Source organism: Somniosus microcephalus, chromosome 2 (assembly GCF_052327205.1).
Source record: "Somniosus microcephalus isolate GS21.2 chromosome 2, FLI_Smic_1.0, whole genome shotgun sequence".
Classification (NCBI taxonomy): domain Eukaryota; kingdom Metazoa; phylum Chordata; class Chondrichthyes; order Squaliformes; family Somniosidae; genus Somniosus; species Somniosus microcephalus.
The window spans coordinates 209186805-209202511 of record NC_140988.1 but is presented as its reverse complement, the minus strand read 5'-3'; the positions used below and the strand labels follow the sequence as shown (position 1 = coordinate 209202511).

The window sequence follows — 15707 nt, the reverse complement described above, 5'->3', positions numbered from 1 at the left end:
TAAACCGTTGCAAAAGATTGTGGAAACTCGATTTGCACTGGATGTAACTTGTGCTTGAAATTCCTAGATTTTTTGCGCTGGTTTGGCCAATTTCGGGTGAACCTAGCGGAAACTCTACCCAATAAAGCTTCGACAAAAACAAATTGTAATGTGGCCCAGCACATGCTCAGATTTCATGGCCCAGCCTGTTCAGTGATAAAGTCTAATCTTTCACTTCAACCTGGTACAATTATACATTTCAGGGCATTACATGCAGCAGAGAGCTTCTTGAAATTGAAAAGCCATTTCTTGTACACTTTGATATGGAAAAATTATCTAAAAAAGATATACAGAAAAATGAAGTCATCGGAGTAGGCAGCCCTGTGCATTGTATTGGCTAACCTTCAGCTTAGAAGTAGACCTTTTAAAAAATGGCTCAAAATAAAATTGTAAATTTACTCATTTATTAAAAAAAAGTTTAGTAAATTAGACATCATTCACTAGTGTGCAGTTTGAGCAGTGCAAAATATATTCACAATAAGAATAATAACATAAGAATTAGGAGCAGGAGTAGGCCATACAGCCCTTCGAGCCTGCTCCACCCTTCCAATAATGCCATGTGTTTTCTGCATAGTCACAATTCCACTGAAGCCTAAAAAGCTTTTAAAAATCTAATTGCTCATCAGTTTCCTCTCCCTCAGCTTAAAACAAACTCCACCTTTGGCTGTTGCTTCCACTGGGAGGGTGAGCACGTGCATCAAATCCAATCACTACACCTCTGTCTTTTACATCTGAAAACGATTTTTCCAGACACCTACACAAACCCTGAAGAAGCAAAAAAATAAACATTCAAATTAAAATCAAATCATTTGTAATTCTTTCATTAATTATTTTTTTCTAAAAACAACTGAACGGGTCTAGAGATGATTTAAATTCTTCGGACTGGGTTCATATTGGGCAGGGGGAAGAGTTTGTCTCCTATATTCAGCATTTAAGTTTTGTTTTCTTTTTGTAATTGATGCATTCTAGTGTATGGCTGCCAAATGAGTTCTACATACAGTTTAATATGTTCAACTCAATTTGAAGAATATTAAGAGTTTTATATATATTCTTGGCAATATTTCATAACTTAAAACTTCAACCTTGACTGCAGTTTAATTTACTATACCCTTCATCTTCAGTGCAGCACTGCACAGCACAAATTTAATAACTTCACCCTTGGTGTTTACCGTAAAAGACTAAGTGAAAAGATCATCTCTTTATTGCTGCCTTCTCAATGTATTTATCCTTATTTCTCTTCCTCAGTCTATTGTTGCTGTAATCAGACTGCTCTGCTCAGTTGACACTGTTCCCCCATTGTCATTTTTACACCTCCCTCACTCTTCTACATCTGTATCGGTCTCCTCTTTTGGGCTGGCCAATGTATCTCCCAGAGTCACCCTCCTCTTCTGATGTACGAAGTCCCCATGCTGGCTGCATATGGCTCCATGTTAAACATCACTACTTCTTCCCTGCCCTCCGAGTCAGGGAATGCTACTGCTGCAGAGTTATTGTATCCTCTCTTAGAATCTATAAATTGGTTTCACATTGTATATAGCTACATGAGCTTCTAGGATAGGTAATTTGTGCTATCTATTGCAAAAGCATGTAGTCACAAGTATGAGGAACATTACAGATACAAAGAAAAACAAAGATAGAAAAGCAAACGGATGCCAGGATGAAATGGAGAGAAAAGAAAAAGCCTATGGTTGAGGACCAACGACCTGAATGGGTGGTAGGGGAAAAGAATGAGTTGACACAATTACATATTACTTTGTTCCACCCACGCCTTCAAATTCTGCCTTTTGGCTCTCTCCTTTAGCAGAAAGCTACACTGATTCTGACGAAAGGGCATCGACTTGAAACGTTGGCTCTGTTTCTCCCTCCACAGATGCTGCCTGACCAGCTGAGTATTTCCAACATTTTCTGTTTTTATTATTGATTCATGAGTGTTAGATTTAGAACATTTAAATAAACAATTGGTCCTCATCAAGATGAAGGTGCCGAGAAATGGAACACTTAGCACCCAACAATAGCAAACACTCTCAAATCAGGTATAGCACAGTCTGGATGTAGAATTAAGCTCCCTATAATACAACTCCAACAATGTGCTATACTCTCTGAAGCACAGCTTCAGATAATCCTATTTTCCACAAAGCATTTATGGCTAAAGCAAAGTTGCCAATTTGTGGCAAATTCCAACATTTTAGTTAACTTGGCCATTCAGTAGCTATTCAAGTAGGGATGAAGTGGATAGGAAAAAGAAAAAAAGAAAACACATTTATATAGAATATTATTACAACCTTGCAAATTATTGACCTGGTTAGGAGATTAGCTCGCTCAGCCAGAGGGCGTAGTGATAATGGGCAGGTACTCTAATTGGCAGGATGTGACTGGTGGCGTCCCACAGGGTTCAGTGTTAGGGTCTCAACTATTCACTGTCTTCATTAACAACTTAGATGACGGGATAGAGAGCCACATATCCAAGTTTGCTGGTGATACAAAGATAGGCAGCATTGTAAGCAGTGTAGATGGAAGCATAAAATTACAAGTAGGTTAAGTGAATGGGCAAACTGTAGCAAGTGAATTTCAATATAGGCAAGTGTGAGGTCATCCACTTTGGATCTAAAAAGGATAGAACAGAGTACTTTCCAAATGGTGAAGTGCTAGACGCAGTGGAGGTCCAAAGAGACTTGGGAATCCATGTGCATAGATCAGTGTCCTGGCGAATTGAATAACTAGGGCTGTAGATAAGGTTTTAAACTAAAAAGGAGGGGGGTGGGGAGAGGGGGCAGGTGAGGAGAAATTTAGTAATCTAAAGAGAAAAGTCAAGGCAATACAGCAGTGTAGTGAATTGGGTAAAGACAAGCAGAGCCTGGACCTGGACCTGGGAGAGAGCAGCATCGGCTGAGGTTAAAAGTGGCGGCAGCAGCGAGGCCCGACCACAGAGCCTGGACCTGGACGAGAGCAGCATTGGCAGAGCTTAAAACCGGCGGTAGCAGCGAGGCCTGACCAATTCAGCAGCAGGGGAGAGAGCTAAAAAGTAATCAGAGTGTGACGTCAGCAGGAAGCAGGTAAGTGATTGGTTGGTGAGTATTTCTCTCCTTTTTAAACTTTAACTCTGGTTTATAGTTTCTAAGGTCTCTCTGGTGTAGCGGGGACTGTTGGTAAAACTATTTAACTGTAGTGTAATTAGTGGGATTGATTGATTTAATTTAAACTCAATTAATTAAAGGGTAAATCATGCCAGGACAGCCCAGCCCCGGGATATGCTCCTCCTGCGATATGTGGGAACTCAGGGACACTTCCTGTGTCCCTGACAACTACATGCGCAGGGAGTGCACCCAGCTGCAGCTACTGACAGACCGCATTGCGGCGCTGGAGCTGCAATTGGATGCATACTGGAGCGTTCACGATGCTCGGGACATCGTGAATAGCACATTTAGGGAGTTGGACACACCACAGGTAGAGGTTGGACAGGAAGAAAGGGAACAAGTGACCAACAGGCAGAGTACTAAGCGCAGGCAGGTAGTGCAGGGGTCCCCTGTGGCCATCCCCCTCTCCAACAGATACAACACTTTGAGTACTGTTGGGGGGGATGGCTTATCAGAGGAAGGCAGCAGCAGCCAACTTCCTGGCACCAGGGGTGGCTCTGCTGCACAGAATGGGAGGAAAAAGTGGTAGAGCTATAGTAATAGGGGATTCAATTGTAAGGGGACTAGATAGGCGTTTCTGCGGCCGCAAACGAGACTCCAGGATGGTGTGTTGCCTCCCTGGTCCAAGGGTCAAGGATGTCTCCGAGCGGCTGCAGAACATCTTGGAAGGGGAGGGTTAACAGCCAGTTGTCGTGGTGCATATAGGCACCAACGATGTAGGTAAAAAGCAGGATGAGGTCCTAAAAGCAGAATATAGGGAGTTAGGAGGTAAATTAAAAAACAGGACATCAAAGGTAGTAATCTCAGGATTGCTACCAGTGCCACGTGCTAGTCAGAGTAGAAATAGAAGGATACTTCAGATGAATACGTGGCTAGAGGAATGGTGCCAGGGGGAGGGATTCAAGTTCCTGGGACATTGGAACCGGTTCTGGGGGAGGTGGGACCAGTTCAAACCGGACGGTCTGCACCTAGGCAGGGCTGGAACCGATGTCCTAGGGGGTTTGTTTGCTAGTGCTGTGGGGGAGGGTTTAAACTAAAATGGAAGGGGGTTGGGAACCTGAGCAGGGAGACAGAGGAAAGGGAAACGAGGATAAAAGCAAAAGATAGGAAGGAGAAAAACAAAAGTGGCAGTCACAGAAATCAACGGTTTAAATCAAACATGGCCACAGTAAATAATAATTCTAATAGGTCTAAGAGAGTTAAAAAAACAAGCCTGAAGGCTTTGCGTCTTAATGCGAGGAGCATTTGTAATCAGGTGGATGAATTGGCTGCGCAAATAGAGGTAAACGAATATGATTTGGTTGGGATTACGGAAACGTGGTTCAAGGATGGCCAAGACTGGGAACTCAACATCCAGGGGTATTCGATATTCAGGAAAGATAGGCAAAAAGGAAAGGGAGGTGGGGTAGCATTACTGGTTAAAGAAGGGATTAACACAATTGTAATGAAGGATATTAGCTCTGATGAGGTGGAATCTGTATGGGTCGAATTGAGAAATACTAAGGGGAAAAAAACATTAGTGGGAGTAGTATATAGACCTCCAAACAGTAAGGCGGAGGTTGGGGATGGCATTAAAAGGGAAATTAAAGAAGCGTGCAATAAGGGCACAGGGTGATTTTAATCTACATATAGATTGGGCTAACCAAATTGGTAACAATACTGTGAAGGAGGAATTCCTGGAGTGTTTACGGGATGGTTTCCTGGACCAATATGTCGAGGAACCAACCAGAGATCAGGCCATCTTAAGACTGGGTATTATGTAACGAGAAAGGATTAATTAGCAATCTTGTTGTACGAGGCCCCTTGGGTCAGAGCGATCATAATATGATTGAATTCTTCATTAAGATGGAGAATGAAGTAGTTGACTCAGAAACAAGGGTTCTCAATTTAAATAAAGGAAACTACGATGGTCTGAGGAGCGAGTTGGGTAGGATTGATTAGGGAATGGCACTCAAAGGGTTGACCGTGGATAGGCAATGACAAACATTCAAAGATCACATGGATGAACTACAGAATTTGTTCATCCCAGTTTGGCATAAAAATAAAACAAAAAAGCTGACTCAACCGTGGGTAACAAGGGAAATTAGGGATAGCATAAGATCCAAGGAGAGGACATACAAATTGGCCAGAAAAAGCAATAATCCTGAGGGTTGGGAGCAGTTCAGGATTCAACAAAGGAGGACAAAGGGATTAATTAAGAAAGGGAAAATAGAATATGAGAGTAAGCTTTCAGGGAACATAAAAACTGACTGTAAAAGCTTTTATAGATATGTGAAGAGAAAAAGATTGGTGAAGTCAAGCGTAGGTCCCTTGCAGTCAGAATCGGGGGAATTTATAATGGGGAACAAAGAAATGGCAGACCAACTAAATACATATTTTGGTTCTGTCTTCACAAAGGAGGACACAAATAACCTCCCAGAAATACCAGGGAACATAGGGTCTGATGAAAGGGTGGAACTGAAAGAAATCAGAATTTGTAGGGAAATGGTGTTAGGAAAATTGATGGGACTGAAGGCCGATAAATCCCCAGGGCCTGAATCTACATCCCAGGGTACTTAAGGAAGTGGCACTAGAAATAGTAGATGCATTGCTGGTCATCTTCCAAAACTCGATAGACTCTGGAACAGTACCCATGGATTGGAGGGTAGCTAATGTTACCCCACTATTCAAAAAAGGTGGCAAAGAAAAAGCGGGGAATTATAGACCGGTAAGCCTGACATCGGTAGTGGGGAAAATGCTAGAGTCCATTATAAAAGATGTAATAGCAGAGCACTTGGAAAGCAGTGACAGGATCGGACAAAGTCAACATGGATTTACAAAAGGTAAATTATGCTTGACTAATCTACTGGAATTTTTTGAGGATGTAACTGGTAAAATAAATAAGGGACAACCAGTGGATGTGGTGTATTTGGACATTCAGAGGGCTTTCGATAAGGTCCCGCATAAGAGATTAGCGTGCAAAATTAAGGCACATGGGATTGGGGGCAAGGTATTGACTTGGATAGAGAACTGGTTGGCGGACAGAAAGCAAAGAGTTGGAATAAACGGGTCGTTTTCCGAGTGGCAGGCAGTGACTAGTGGGGTACCGCAAGGATCGGTCCTAGGACCCCAGCTGTTCACAATATATATTAATGATCTGGACGAGGGAATTGGATGTAATATCTCCAAATTTGCAGACGACACAAAGCTAGGTGGGAGGGTATGCTGCGAGGAGGATGTCATGAAACTCCAGTACGATTTGGACAGGTTAGGTGATTGGGCAGAAACATGGCAAATGCACTATAATGTGGATAAATGTGAGGTTATCCACTTTGGTGGCAAAAACAGGAAGGCACATTATTATTTGAATGGCAATAGATTGGGAGAAGGGGAAGTGCAAAGAGACCTGGGTGTTCTTGTGCACCAGTCGCTGAAGGTAAGCATGCAGGTGCAGCAGGCGGTTAAGAAGGCAAATGGTATGTTGGCCTTCGTAGCAAGAGGGTTCGAGTACAGGAACAAGGATGTCTTGCTACAGTTGTACAGGGCCTTGGTGAGACCGCACCTTGAGTACTGTGTGCAGTTTTGGTCGCCTTACCTGAGGAAGGACATTCTTGCCATGGAAGGAGTGCAGCGAAGATTCACCAGGCTGATACCTGGGATGGCAGGAATGACGTATGAGGAGAGATTGTGTCGATTGGGCTTATACTCACTGGAGTTTAGAAGATTGAGAGGGGATCTCATCGAAACTTCTAAAATTCTGTCAGGCCTGGACAGACTAGATGCTGGAAGGATGTTCCCGATGGTCGGGGAGTCCAGAACCAGGGGTCATAGTCTAAGGATAAGGGGTAGGACATTTAGGACTGAAATGAGGAGGAATTTCTTCACCCAGAGAGTGGTGAACCTGTGGAATTCTCTGCCACAGAGGGCGGTGGCGGCCAGTTCATTAAGTATATTCAAGAAAGAGTTGGATATATTTCTTAAGGCTAAAGGGATCAAGGGATATGGGGAGAAGGCAGGGACAGGGTACTGAATTTGAATGATCAGCCATGATCTCATTGAATGGCAGAACAGGCTCGAAGGGCTGAATGGCCTACTCCTGCTCCTATCTTCTATGTTTCTATGTGACAGGAAGGGATAGAGAATGTAAAGGTAAAAGTGCATCAGCAAATAAGGTGAAAGCAGAGAATAATGGTAAAAGGTTAAAGTTAAAGGCTCTTTACCTGAATGCAGAAAGCATCCGTAACAAGATAGACGAATCAGTGGCAGAAATAGAGATAAATGGGTATGATCTAATAGCCATTACAGAGACATGGTTGCAAGGTGACCAGGGTTGGGAACTAAATATTCCAGGGTACTTGGCATATCGAAAAGACAGGCAGACTGGAACAGGAGGAGGGTGGGGGAGTGGTAGCCCTGATAATTAAGAATGACGTAAGAACAGTAGTGAGAAAGGATCTTGGCTCAGAAGATCATGGAGTATGGGTGGAGATAAGAAATAACAAGGGGCAGAAAACAGTGGTGGAAGTAGTTTATAGGCCACCTAACAGTAGCTATACCATTGGACAGAGTATTAATCAAGAAATAATAGGAGTTTGTAACAAAGCTAATGCAATAATCATGGGGGACTTTAATCTTCATATAGATTGGGCAAATCAAATTGGCAAGGGTAGTCTGGAGGAAGAGTTCATAGAATGTATCCGAGACAGTTTCCTCGAACAAAATGTAATGAAACCAACCAGGGAGCTGACTATTTTAGATCCTGTTTTGTGTAATGAGACAGGGTTAATTAGTAATCTTATAGTGAAGGATCCTCTAGAGAAGAGTGATCATAATATGATAAGAAGGTCACTCTCAAACTCAATGAAATTCTAAGTCTGACACTAAAGTCTTAAACATAAACCAAGCCAATTACATAGGTATGAGGGGTAAGTTGGCCAAGGTAGCTTGGGAAATTAGATTAAAAGATATAATGGTAGTTAAGCAGTGGCAATCATTTCAAGAAATATTCCAAAATTCTCAAAGAATATACATTCCATTGAGAAATTAAAAACTCCATGGAAAAAGTGATCTATCCATGACTAACTAAAGAAGTTAAGGATAGTATTAGATTAAAAGAGGCTTATAATGTTGTTAAGAATAGTAGTAAGACTGGGACAGCTTTAGAAACCAATAAAGGATGACTAAAAACTTGATAAAAAGGGAGAAAATAGAATGAGTAAATTAGCAAGAAATATAAAAACAGATTGCAAGAGCTTCTACAAGTAAAACGGAAGAGTGTAGCAAAAGCAAGTGTCGATCCCTTAGAGGCTGAGAAAGGAGAAATTATACTAGGGGAACAAGGAAATGGCAGAGACTTTACACAAATATTTTGTTTCTGTCTTCATAGTAGAAGACACAATAGTAGGGAACCAAGGAGCTAATGAGTGAGGAACTTAAAGTAATTAATATCAGTAGAAAAAAAATGTACTTGAGAAACTAATGGGACTAAAAGCCGACAAATCCCCTGGACCTGATGGCCTACATCCTAGGGTTCTAAAATAAGTGGCCGCAGAGATAGTGGATACATTGGTTGTGATCTTCCAAAATTCCCTAGATTCTAGAACGGTCCCAGCAGATTGGAAAGTAGCAAATGGACCCCCACTATTCAAAAAAGGGAGAGAAAACAGGAAACTACAGGCCAGTTAGCCTGACATTAGTCATCAGGAAAATGCTGAAATCCATTATTAAGGAAGTGCTAACAGGGCACTTAGAAAATCATAATATGATTAGGCAGTCATCAAGGTTTTATGAAAGGGAAATTGTGTTTGACAAATGTATTAAGAGTTTTTTGAGGATGCAACTAGCAGGGTAGATAAAGGGGAATCAGTGGATGTAGTTTATTTGGATTTCCAAAAGGCATTCGATAAGGTGCCACATAAAAGATTGTTATTCAAGATAAGGGTTCATGGGGTTGGGGGTAATGTAATAGCATGGATAAAGGATTGGGTACCAGACAGAAAACAGAGAGTAGGGATAAACAGGTCATTTTCAAATTGACAGGCTGTAACTAGTGGGGTGCCGCAAGGATCAGTGCTTGGGCCTCAGCTATTTACAATCTATATTAAGGACTTGGATGAAGGGACCAAGTGCAATGTATCAAAGTTTGCTAACGATACAAAGCCAGGTGGGAAAGTAAGCTATGAGGAGGATACAAAGAGCCTGCAAAGGGATATAGACAGGATAAGTGAGTGGGCAATAACGTGGCAGATGGAGTATAATGTGGGGAAGTGTGAGGTTATTCACTTTGGTAGGAAGAATAGAAAAACAGTATATTTTTTAAATGGTGAGAAACAATTAAATGTTGGTGTCCAGAGAGATTTAGGTGTGCTAGTACAAGAAACACAAAGGTTAGCATGCAGGTAGGGCAAGCAATTAGGAAGGCAAATAGCATGTTGGCCTTTATTGCTAGAGGGTTGGTATATAAGAGTAAGGAACTCTTGCTACAATTGTACAGGGCTTTGGTGAGACCACACCTGGAGTACTGTGCACAGTTTTGGTCTCCTTATCTAAGGAAGGATATACTTGCCTTAGAGGCGGTGCAACAAAGGTTCACTAGATTGATTCCTGGGATGAGAGGGTTGTCATATGAGGAGAGATTGTGTAGATTGGGCCTATACTCTCTGGAGGTTAGAAGAGAGGTGGTCTCATTGAAACAAAAGATTCTGAGGGGGATTGACAGGATAAATGCGGAGAGATTGTTTCCCTTGGCTGGAGAGTCTAGAACTAGGGGGCATAGTCTCAGGATAAGGGGTTGGCCATTTAAAACTGAGATGAGGAGGAATTTCTTCACTCAGAGGGTTGTGAATTTGTGGAATTCTATGCCCCAAAGGGATGTGGATGCTCAGTCGTTGAGTATATTCAAGGCGGAGGTAGATAGATTTTTGGACTCGAGGAATCAAGGGATATGGGGATAGGGCAGGAAAGTGGAGTTGAGGTCGAAGATCAGTCACAATCTTATTGAATTGCGCATCAGGCTTGAGAGGCTGTATGGCCTACTCCTGCACGTAATACTTATGTTCTTATTAAAATGTCATGGACAGGTACAAAAAAATCAAAACGCTAATGGAATGCTGGCCTTTATATTTAGTGGACTGGAATACAAGGGGTTAGAAGTCATGCTACAGCTATACAAAACCCTGGTTAGACCACACCTGGAGTACTGTGTTCAGTTCTGGGGAAGCACCGTAGGAAGGATACATTGGCCTTGAAGAGGGTGCAGCGTAGATTTACTAGAATGTTACCTGGACTCCAAGGGTTAAAATACGAGGAGCGATTACACAAACTAGGGTTATATTCCCTGTAATTTAGAAGATTAAGGGGTGATTTAATCGAACTTTCCAAGGTATTAAGGGAAAGTGGTAAGATAGATAGGAAGAAACTATTTCCGCTGGTTGGCGAATGTAGGACTAGGGGACATAGCCCAAAAATTAGAGCCAGGCACTTCAGGAGTGAAGTTACAAAACACTTCTAATTGCGAAGGGTGGTAGAAGTCTGGAATGCTCTTCGCAAATGGCAGTTGATGCTGAGTCAACTGTTAATTTCAAATGCGAGATTGATATATTTCTGTTAACCAAAGGTATTAAGGGATATGGGGCAACGGCAGATATATGGAGTTAGATCACAGGTCAGCCATGATCTCATTGAATGGCGGAATAGGCTCGAGGGACTGAATGGCCTACTCCTGTTCCTATTCTAAAGTATTTAACTTCCAATAATTTACTTTCTTTTTTGAAGTGCAGCCACTGACAACTAATAACCACAAAGCAGGGTCCAACTAAAAGTAAATATGATGAGATCAGTTAAATGGTTTTTGGTGGTGAGCTAGACTCTCTTGGAGATGTTCATTGCCCGGCACTTGTGTGGCACAAATGTTACTTGCCACTTATCAGCCCAAGCCTGAATGTTGTCCAGGTCTTGCTGCGTGCTGGCGCAGGCTGCTTCATTTTCTGAGGAGTTGCAAATGGAACTTAACACTGTGCAATCATCAGCGAACATCCCCACTTCTGACTTTATGATAGAGGGAAGGTCATTGCGGAAGCAGCTGAAGATGATTGAGGCTAGGACACTGCCCTGAGGAATTCCTGCGGCGATGTCCTCGTGCTTAAATAATTGGCCTCAAACAACCACAACAATCTTCCTTCGGCTGTGACTCAGTCGGTAGTACTCTCGCCTCAGAGTCAGAAGGTTGTGAGTTCAAGTCCCACTCCAGGGACTCGAGCATAAAAATCTCGGCTGACACTCCAGTGCAGTGCTGAGGGGCTGCTGCTTTGTCGGAGGTGCCATCTTTCGGATCAGACGTTAAACCGAGGCCCTGTCTGCTCTCTCAAGTGGACGTAAAAGATCCCATGTCACTATTTCGAAGAGGAGCAGGGGAGGTATGCCCAGTGTCCTGGCCAATACTTATCCCTCAATCAACAGAATAAAAACAGATTATCTGGTCATTATCACATTTCTGTTAGTAGGAGCTTGCTGTGTGCAAATTGGCTGCCACGTTTCCTACATTACAAGTGACTACACTCCAAAAGTAGTTCATTGGCTATAAAGCGTTTTGAGACGTCCGGTGGTTCGACGCGAGTGTCCTCAACTCCATCCCACAGCATGCTACCCGCCACCATCTCAGCACAACCCCAGCCCGGCAGGAGGTTGAAAAGGCCATCCGACAACTGAACAACAACAAGGCCTCAGGAGCAGATGGAATCCCTGCCGAGGCACTAAAGCATGGCAGAGAAGCACTACTGGCACTAATTCATGAACTCATTTCTCTTATGTGGAAGTAGGAGAGCATGCCAGAGGATCTCAGAGATGCCGTAATTGTGACCATCTTCAAGAAAGGTGACAAGTCCGATTGTGGTAATTACAGTGGAGTTTCCCTGCTGTCTGCCACAGGGAAAGTCATCGCAAGAGTCCTCCTCAATCACCTTCTCCCAGTGGCCGAAGAGCTCCTCCCAGAGTCGCAATGCGGATTCCGCCCACTAAGGGGCACAATGGACATGATCTTCACTGCACGTCAATTACAAAAGAAATGCAGGGAACAGCACCAACTGCTGTACGTGGCCTTTTTTGATCTCACAAAGGCCTTTGATACCGTCAACCTTGAGGGATTATGGAGTGTCCTCCTCAAATTCGGCTGCTCTCATAAGTTTGTCACCATCCTCCGCCTGCTTCACGATGACATGCAAGCCGTGATCCTGACGAACGGTTCCCCACAGACCCAATTCACGTACGAACCGGGGTCAAGCAAGGCTGTGTCATCGCACCAACGCTCTTCTCAATCTTCCTTGCTGCAATGCTCCATCTCACCCTCAGTAAGCTCCCTGCTGGAGTGGAGCTAATTTACAGAACGAACAGGAAACTATTCAACCTCCGTCGCCTCCAGTCCAGATCCAAGGTCGTCCCATCCTCTGTCGTCGAATTACAGTATACAGACGACGCTTGCAGCAGGCACCTCAAAGCACTGGAGAGGTACCACCAACGCTGCCTCCGCAAGATCCTGCAAATTCATTGGCAGGATAGGCGCACCAATATCAGTGTTCTCGCTCAGGCCAACATCCCCAGCATCGAAGCTTTGACCACGCTCGATCAGCTCTGATGAATGAGTCACATCGTCTGCATGCCCGATATAAGACTCCCAAAACAAGCGCTCTACTCGGAGCTCCGGCACGGCAAGAGAGCCAAGTGGGCAGAGGAAACGCTTCAAGGACACCCTCAAAGCCTCCTTGAAAAAGTGCAAGATCCCCACTGACACCTGGGAATCCCTGGCCCAAGACCGCACAAAGTGGAGGAGAAGCATCCGAGAAGGCGCCGAACACCTCTTCGAGTCTCTTCGCCGGGAGCAAGCGGAAGCCAAGCGCAAGCAGCGCACATCAACCCAAGCACCCCACCCACCCACCGTCTGCCCCACCTGTGACAGAGACTGTAGGTCCCGCATTGGACTAATCAGTCACGTGAGAACTCATTTTTAATGTGGAAGCAAGTCATCCTTGGTTCCGAGGGACTGCCTAAGAAGGAAGAAGGTTGTGAAAGGCGCTATATAAATGCAAGTCCTTCTTTCTTTCTCTGTGCAAGGTTATGACTCCAGCCAGTGGAAAGTTTCCCCCCCGATTCCCATTGACTTCAATTTTACTGGGGCTCCTTGATGCCACACTCAGTCAAGTGCTGCCTTGATGTCAAGGGCAGTAACTCTCACCTCACCTCTGGAATTTAGCTTTTTTGTCCATGTTTGGACCAAGGCTGTAATGAGGTCTGGAGCCGTGTGGTCCTGGCAGAACCCAAACTGAGCATTGGTGAGCAAGTTATTGGTGAGCAAGTCTCACTTAATAGCACTGTTGAAGACACCTTCCATCACTTTGCTGATGATTGAGAGTAGGCTGATAGAACGATAATTGGCCAGAGTGGATTTGTCCTGCTTTTTGTAGCCAGGACATACCTAGGCAAGTTTCCACTTTCTTGGGTAGATGCCAGTGTTGTAGCTGTACTGGAACAGCTTGGCTAGAGGCGCAGGCACGGCTAGTTCTGCAGCACCACTTTTCAGCACTACAGCTGGGATGTTGTCAGAGCCCATTGCCTTTGCTGTATCCAGTGCGCTCAGCCATTCCTTGGTATCACGTGGAGTGAATCAAATTGGCTGAAGACTGGCATCTGTGATGGTGGGGACCTCAGGTGGAAGCCGAAATAGATTATCCACTCGGCACTTCTGGCTGAAGATGGTTGCAAACACTTCAGCCTTGTCTTCTGCACTCACGTGCTGGGCTCCACCATCATTGAGAATGTTCATGGAGCCTCCTTTTTCTCTTAGTTGTTTAACTGTCCACCACATTAATGACTAGATTTGGCAGGACTGGAGAGCTTTGATCTGATCCGGTGGTTGTGGGATCACTTAGCTCTGTCCACAGCATGCTGCTTCCTCCGTTTAGCATGCATGTAGTCCTGTGTTATAGCTTCACCATGTTGGCACCTCATTTTTCAGTACGCCTGGTCCTGCTCAGGGCATGCTCTTCTGCGCTTCTCATCGAACCAGGGTTGGTTCTCTGGCTTGAGGGTAAAGGTAGAGTGAGGGATATGCCGGGCCATGAGATTACAGATTGTGGTGTACAATTCTGCTGCTACTGATGGCCCACAGTGCCTCATGGTTTTGAGCTCCTAGATCTGTTCTGAATCTATCCCATGGTGGTAGTGCCACACAACACAATGGAGGGTGTCCTTAGTGCGAAGGCGGGACTTCGTCTCCACAAGGACTGTGCAGTGGTCACTCCAACCAATACTGTCATGGACAGATGCATCTGCGACAAGTAGATTGGTGAGGATGAGGACAAGTAGGTTTTTCCCCTTGCTTCTCACCATCTGCCGCAGGCCCAGTCTGGCAGTTATGTCCTTCAGGACTCTGCCAGCTCGGTTCGTAGTGGCGCTACTGAGCCACTTTTCATGATGGACATTGAAGTCCCCCACCCAGAGTACATTCTGTGCCCTTGTTACCCTCAGTGCTTCTTCCAAGTGGTGTTGAACACGGAGGAGTACGGATTCATCAGCTGAGGAGGGCGGTAGGTGGTAATCATCAGGCGGTTTCCTTGCCCATGTTTGACCTGATGCCATGAGACTTCATTGGGTCCATTGGCAATGTTGAGGACTACCAGGGCCACTCCTTCCCAAATGCATACCACTGTGCCACCGCCTCCAGTGGGTCTGTCCTGCCAGTGAGACAGGACATAGCCAGGGATAGTGATGGAGGAGCCTGGGATGTTGGCTGAAAGGTATGATTCTGTGAGTATGACTATGTCAGGCCTTTGCTTGACTAGTCTGTGGGACAGCTCTCCAATTTTGACACAAGTCCCCAGATGTTAGCGAGAAGTACTTTGCAGGGTCGATTGGGTTGGGTGTGCCTTTGTCGTGTCCGGTGCCTAAGTCGATACCATGGTGGTCCATCCAGTTTTATTCTTAGTATACTTCTTTGTAGTGGTTTGGTACAACTGAGAGGCTCGCTAGGCTATTTCAGAGGGCAGTTAAGAGTCAACCACATTGCTGTTGGTCTGGAGTCACATAGGCCAGATCGGGTAAGGGTGGCAGATTTCCTTCCCTAAAAGGACATTAATGAAGATGGGTTTTTGCAACAATCCAGTAGTTTTGTGGTCACCATTCACTGATACTAGAATTTTATTCTTCTACATTCACCCGAACAGGCAGAAGAGACCTCAGTTTTAACATTACATCTAAAAGACAGATCAGGTATTAAATCAAGCATTGTAATCACTAATTTCCAAGAAGAATGCTTAATAATCTGCATAATTTTGCAATAGTTTATATTTATGCATCAGTGCAGCTTATAACTAACGTGTTTTCTTCCGTCTCTCGCATATCCAGCTCTGTTAGGCCTTCTGAACTGAAGTAGGCTGGTAATCCCCAATCTGCTCATGTATAGCGATGTCTACCCAGCACTGAAATAAGCTCTGTTCCTTGCCAGGATACCCCAGATGGTGCACTTTGAAACAGTTAACTGGTTCACATTTTAGGCAAGAGGGATAT

At 44.3% G+C, this 15707-nt stretch overlaps 1 protein-coding gene across 2 annotated transcripts in view; it reads right to left on the bottom strand.

The window, feature by feature from the left end:
- Positions 1-15707, bottom strand: part of pgm2 (phosphoglucomutase 2) — a 105940-nt gene that overhangs the window by 83948 nt on the left and 6285 nt on the right. Inside the window, exon 3 of one of the 2 annotated variants that reach the window (XM_085968501.1) lies at positions 698-804. The exons of the other annotated variant lie outside the window; for it this stretch is intronic. Coding sequence (XP_085824627.1) covers positions 698-804 — 107 coding nt within the window. The remainder of the gene's footprint in view (positions 1-697; positions 805-15707) is intronic. 2 annotated transcript variants of the gene reach the window in all.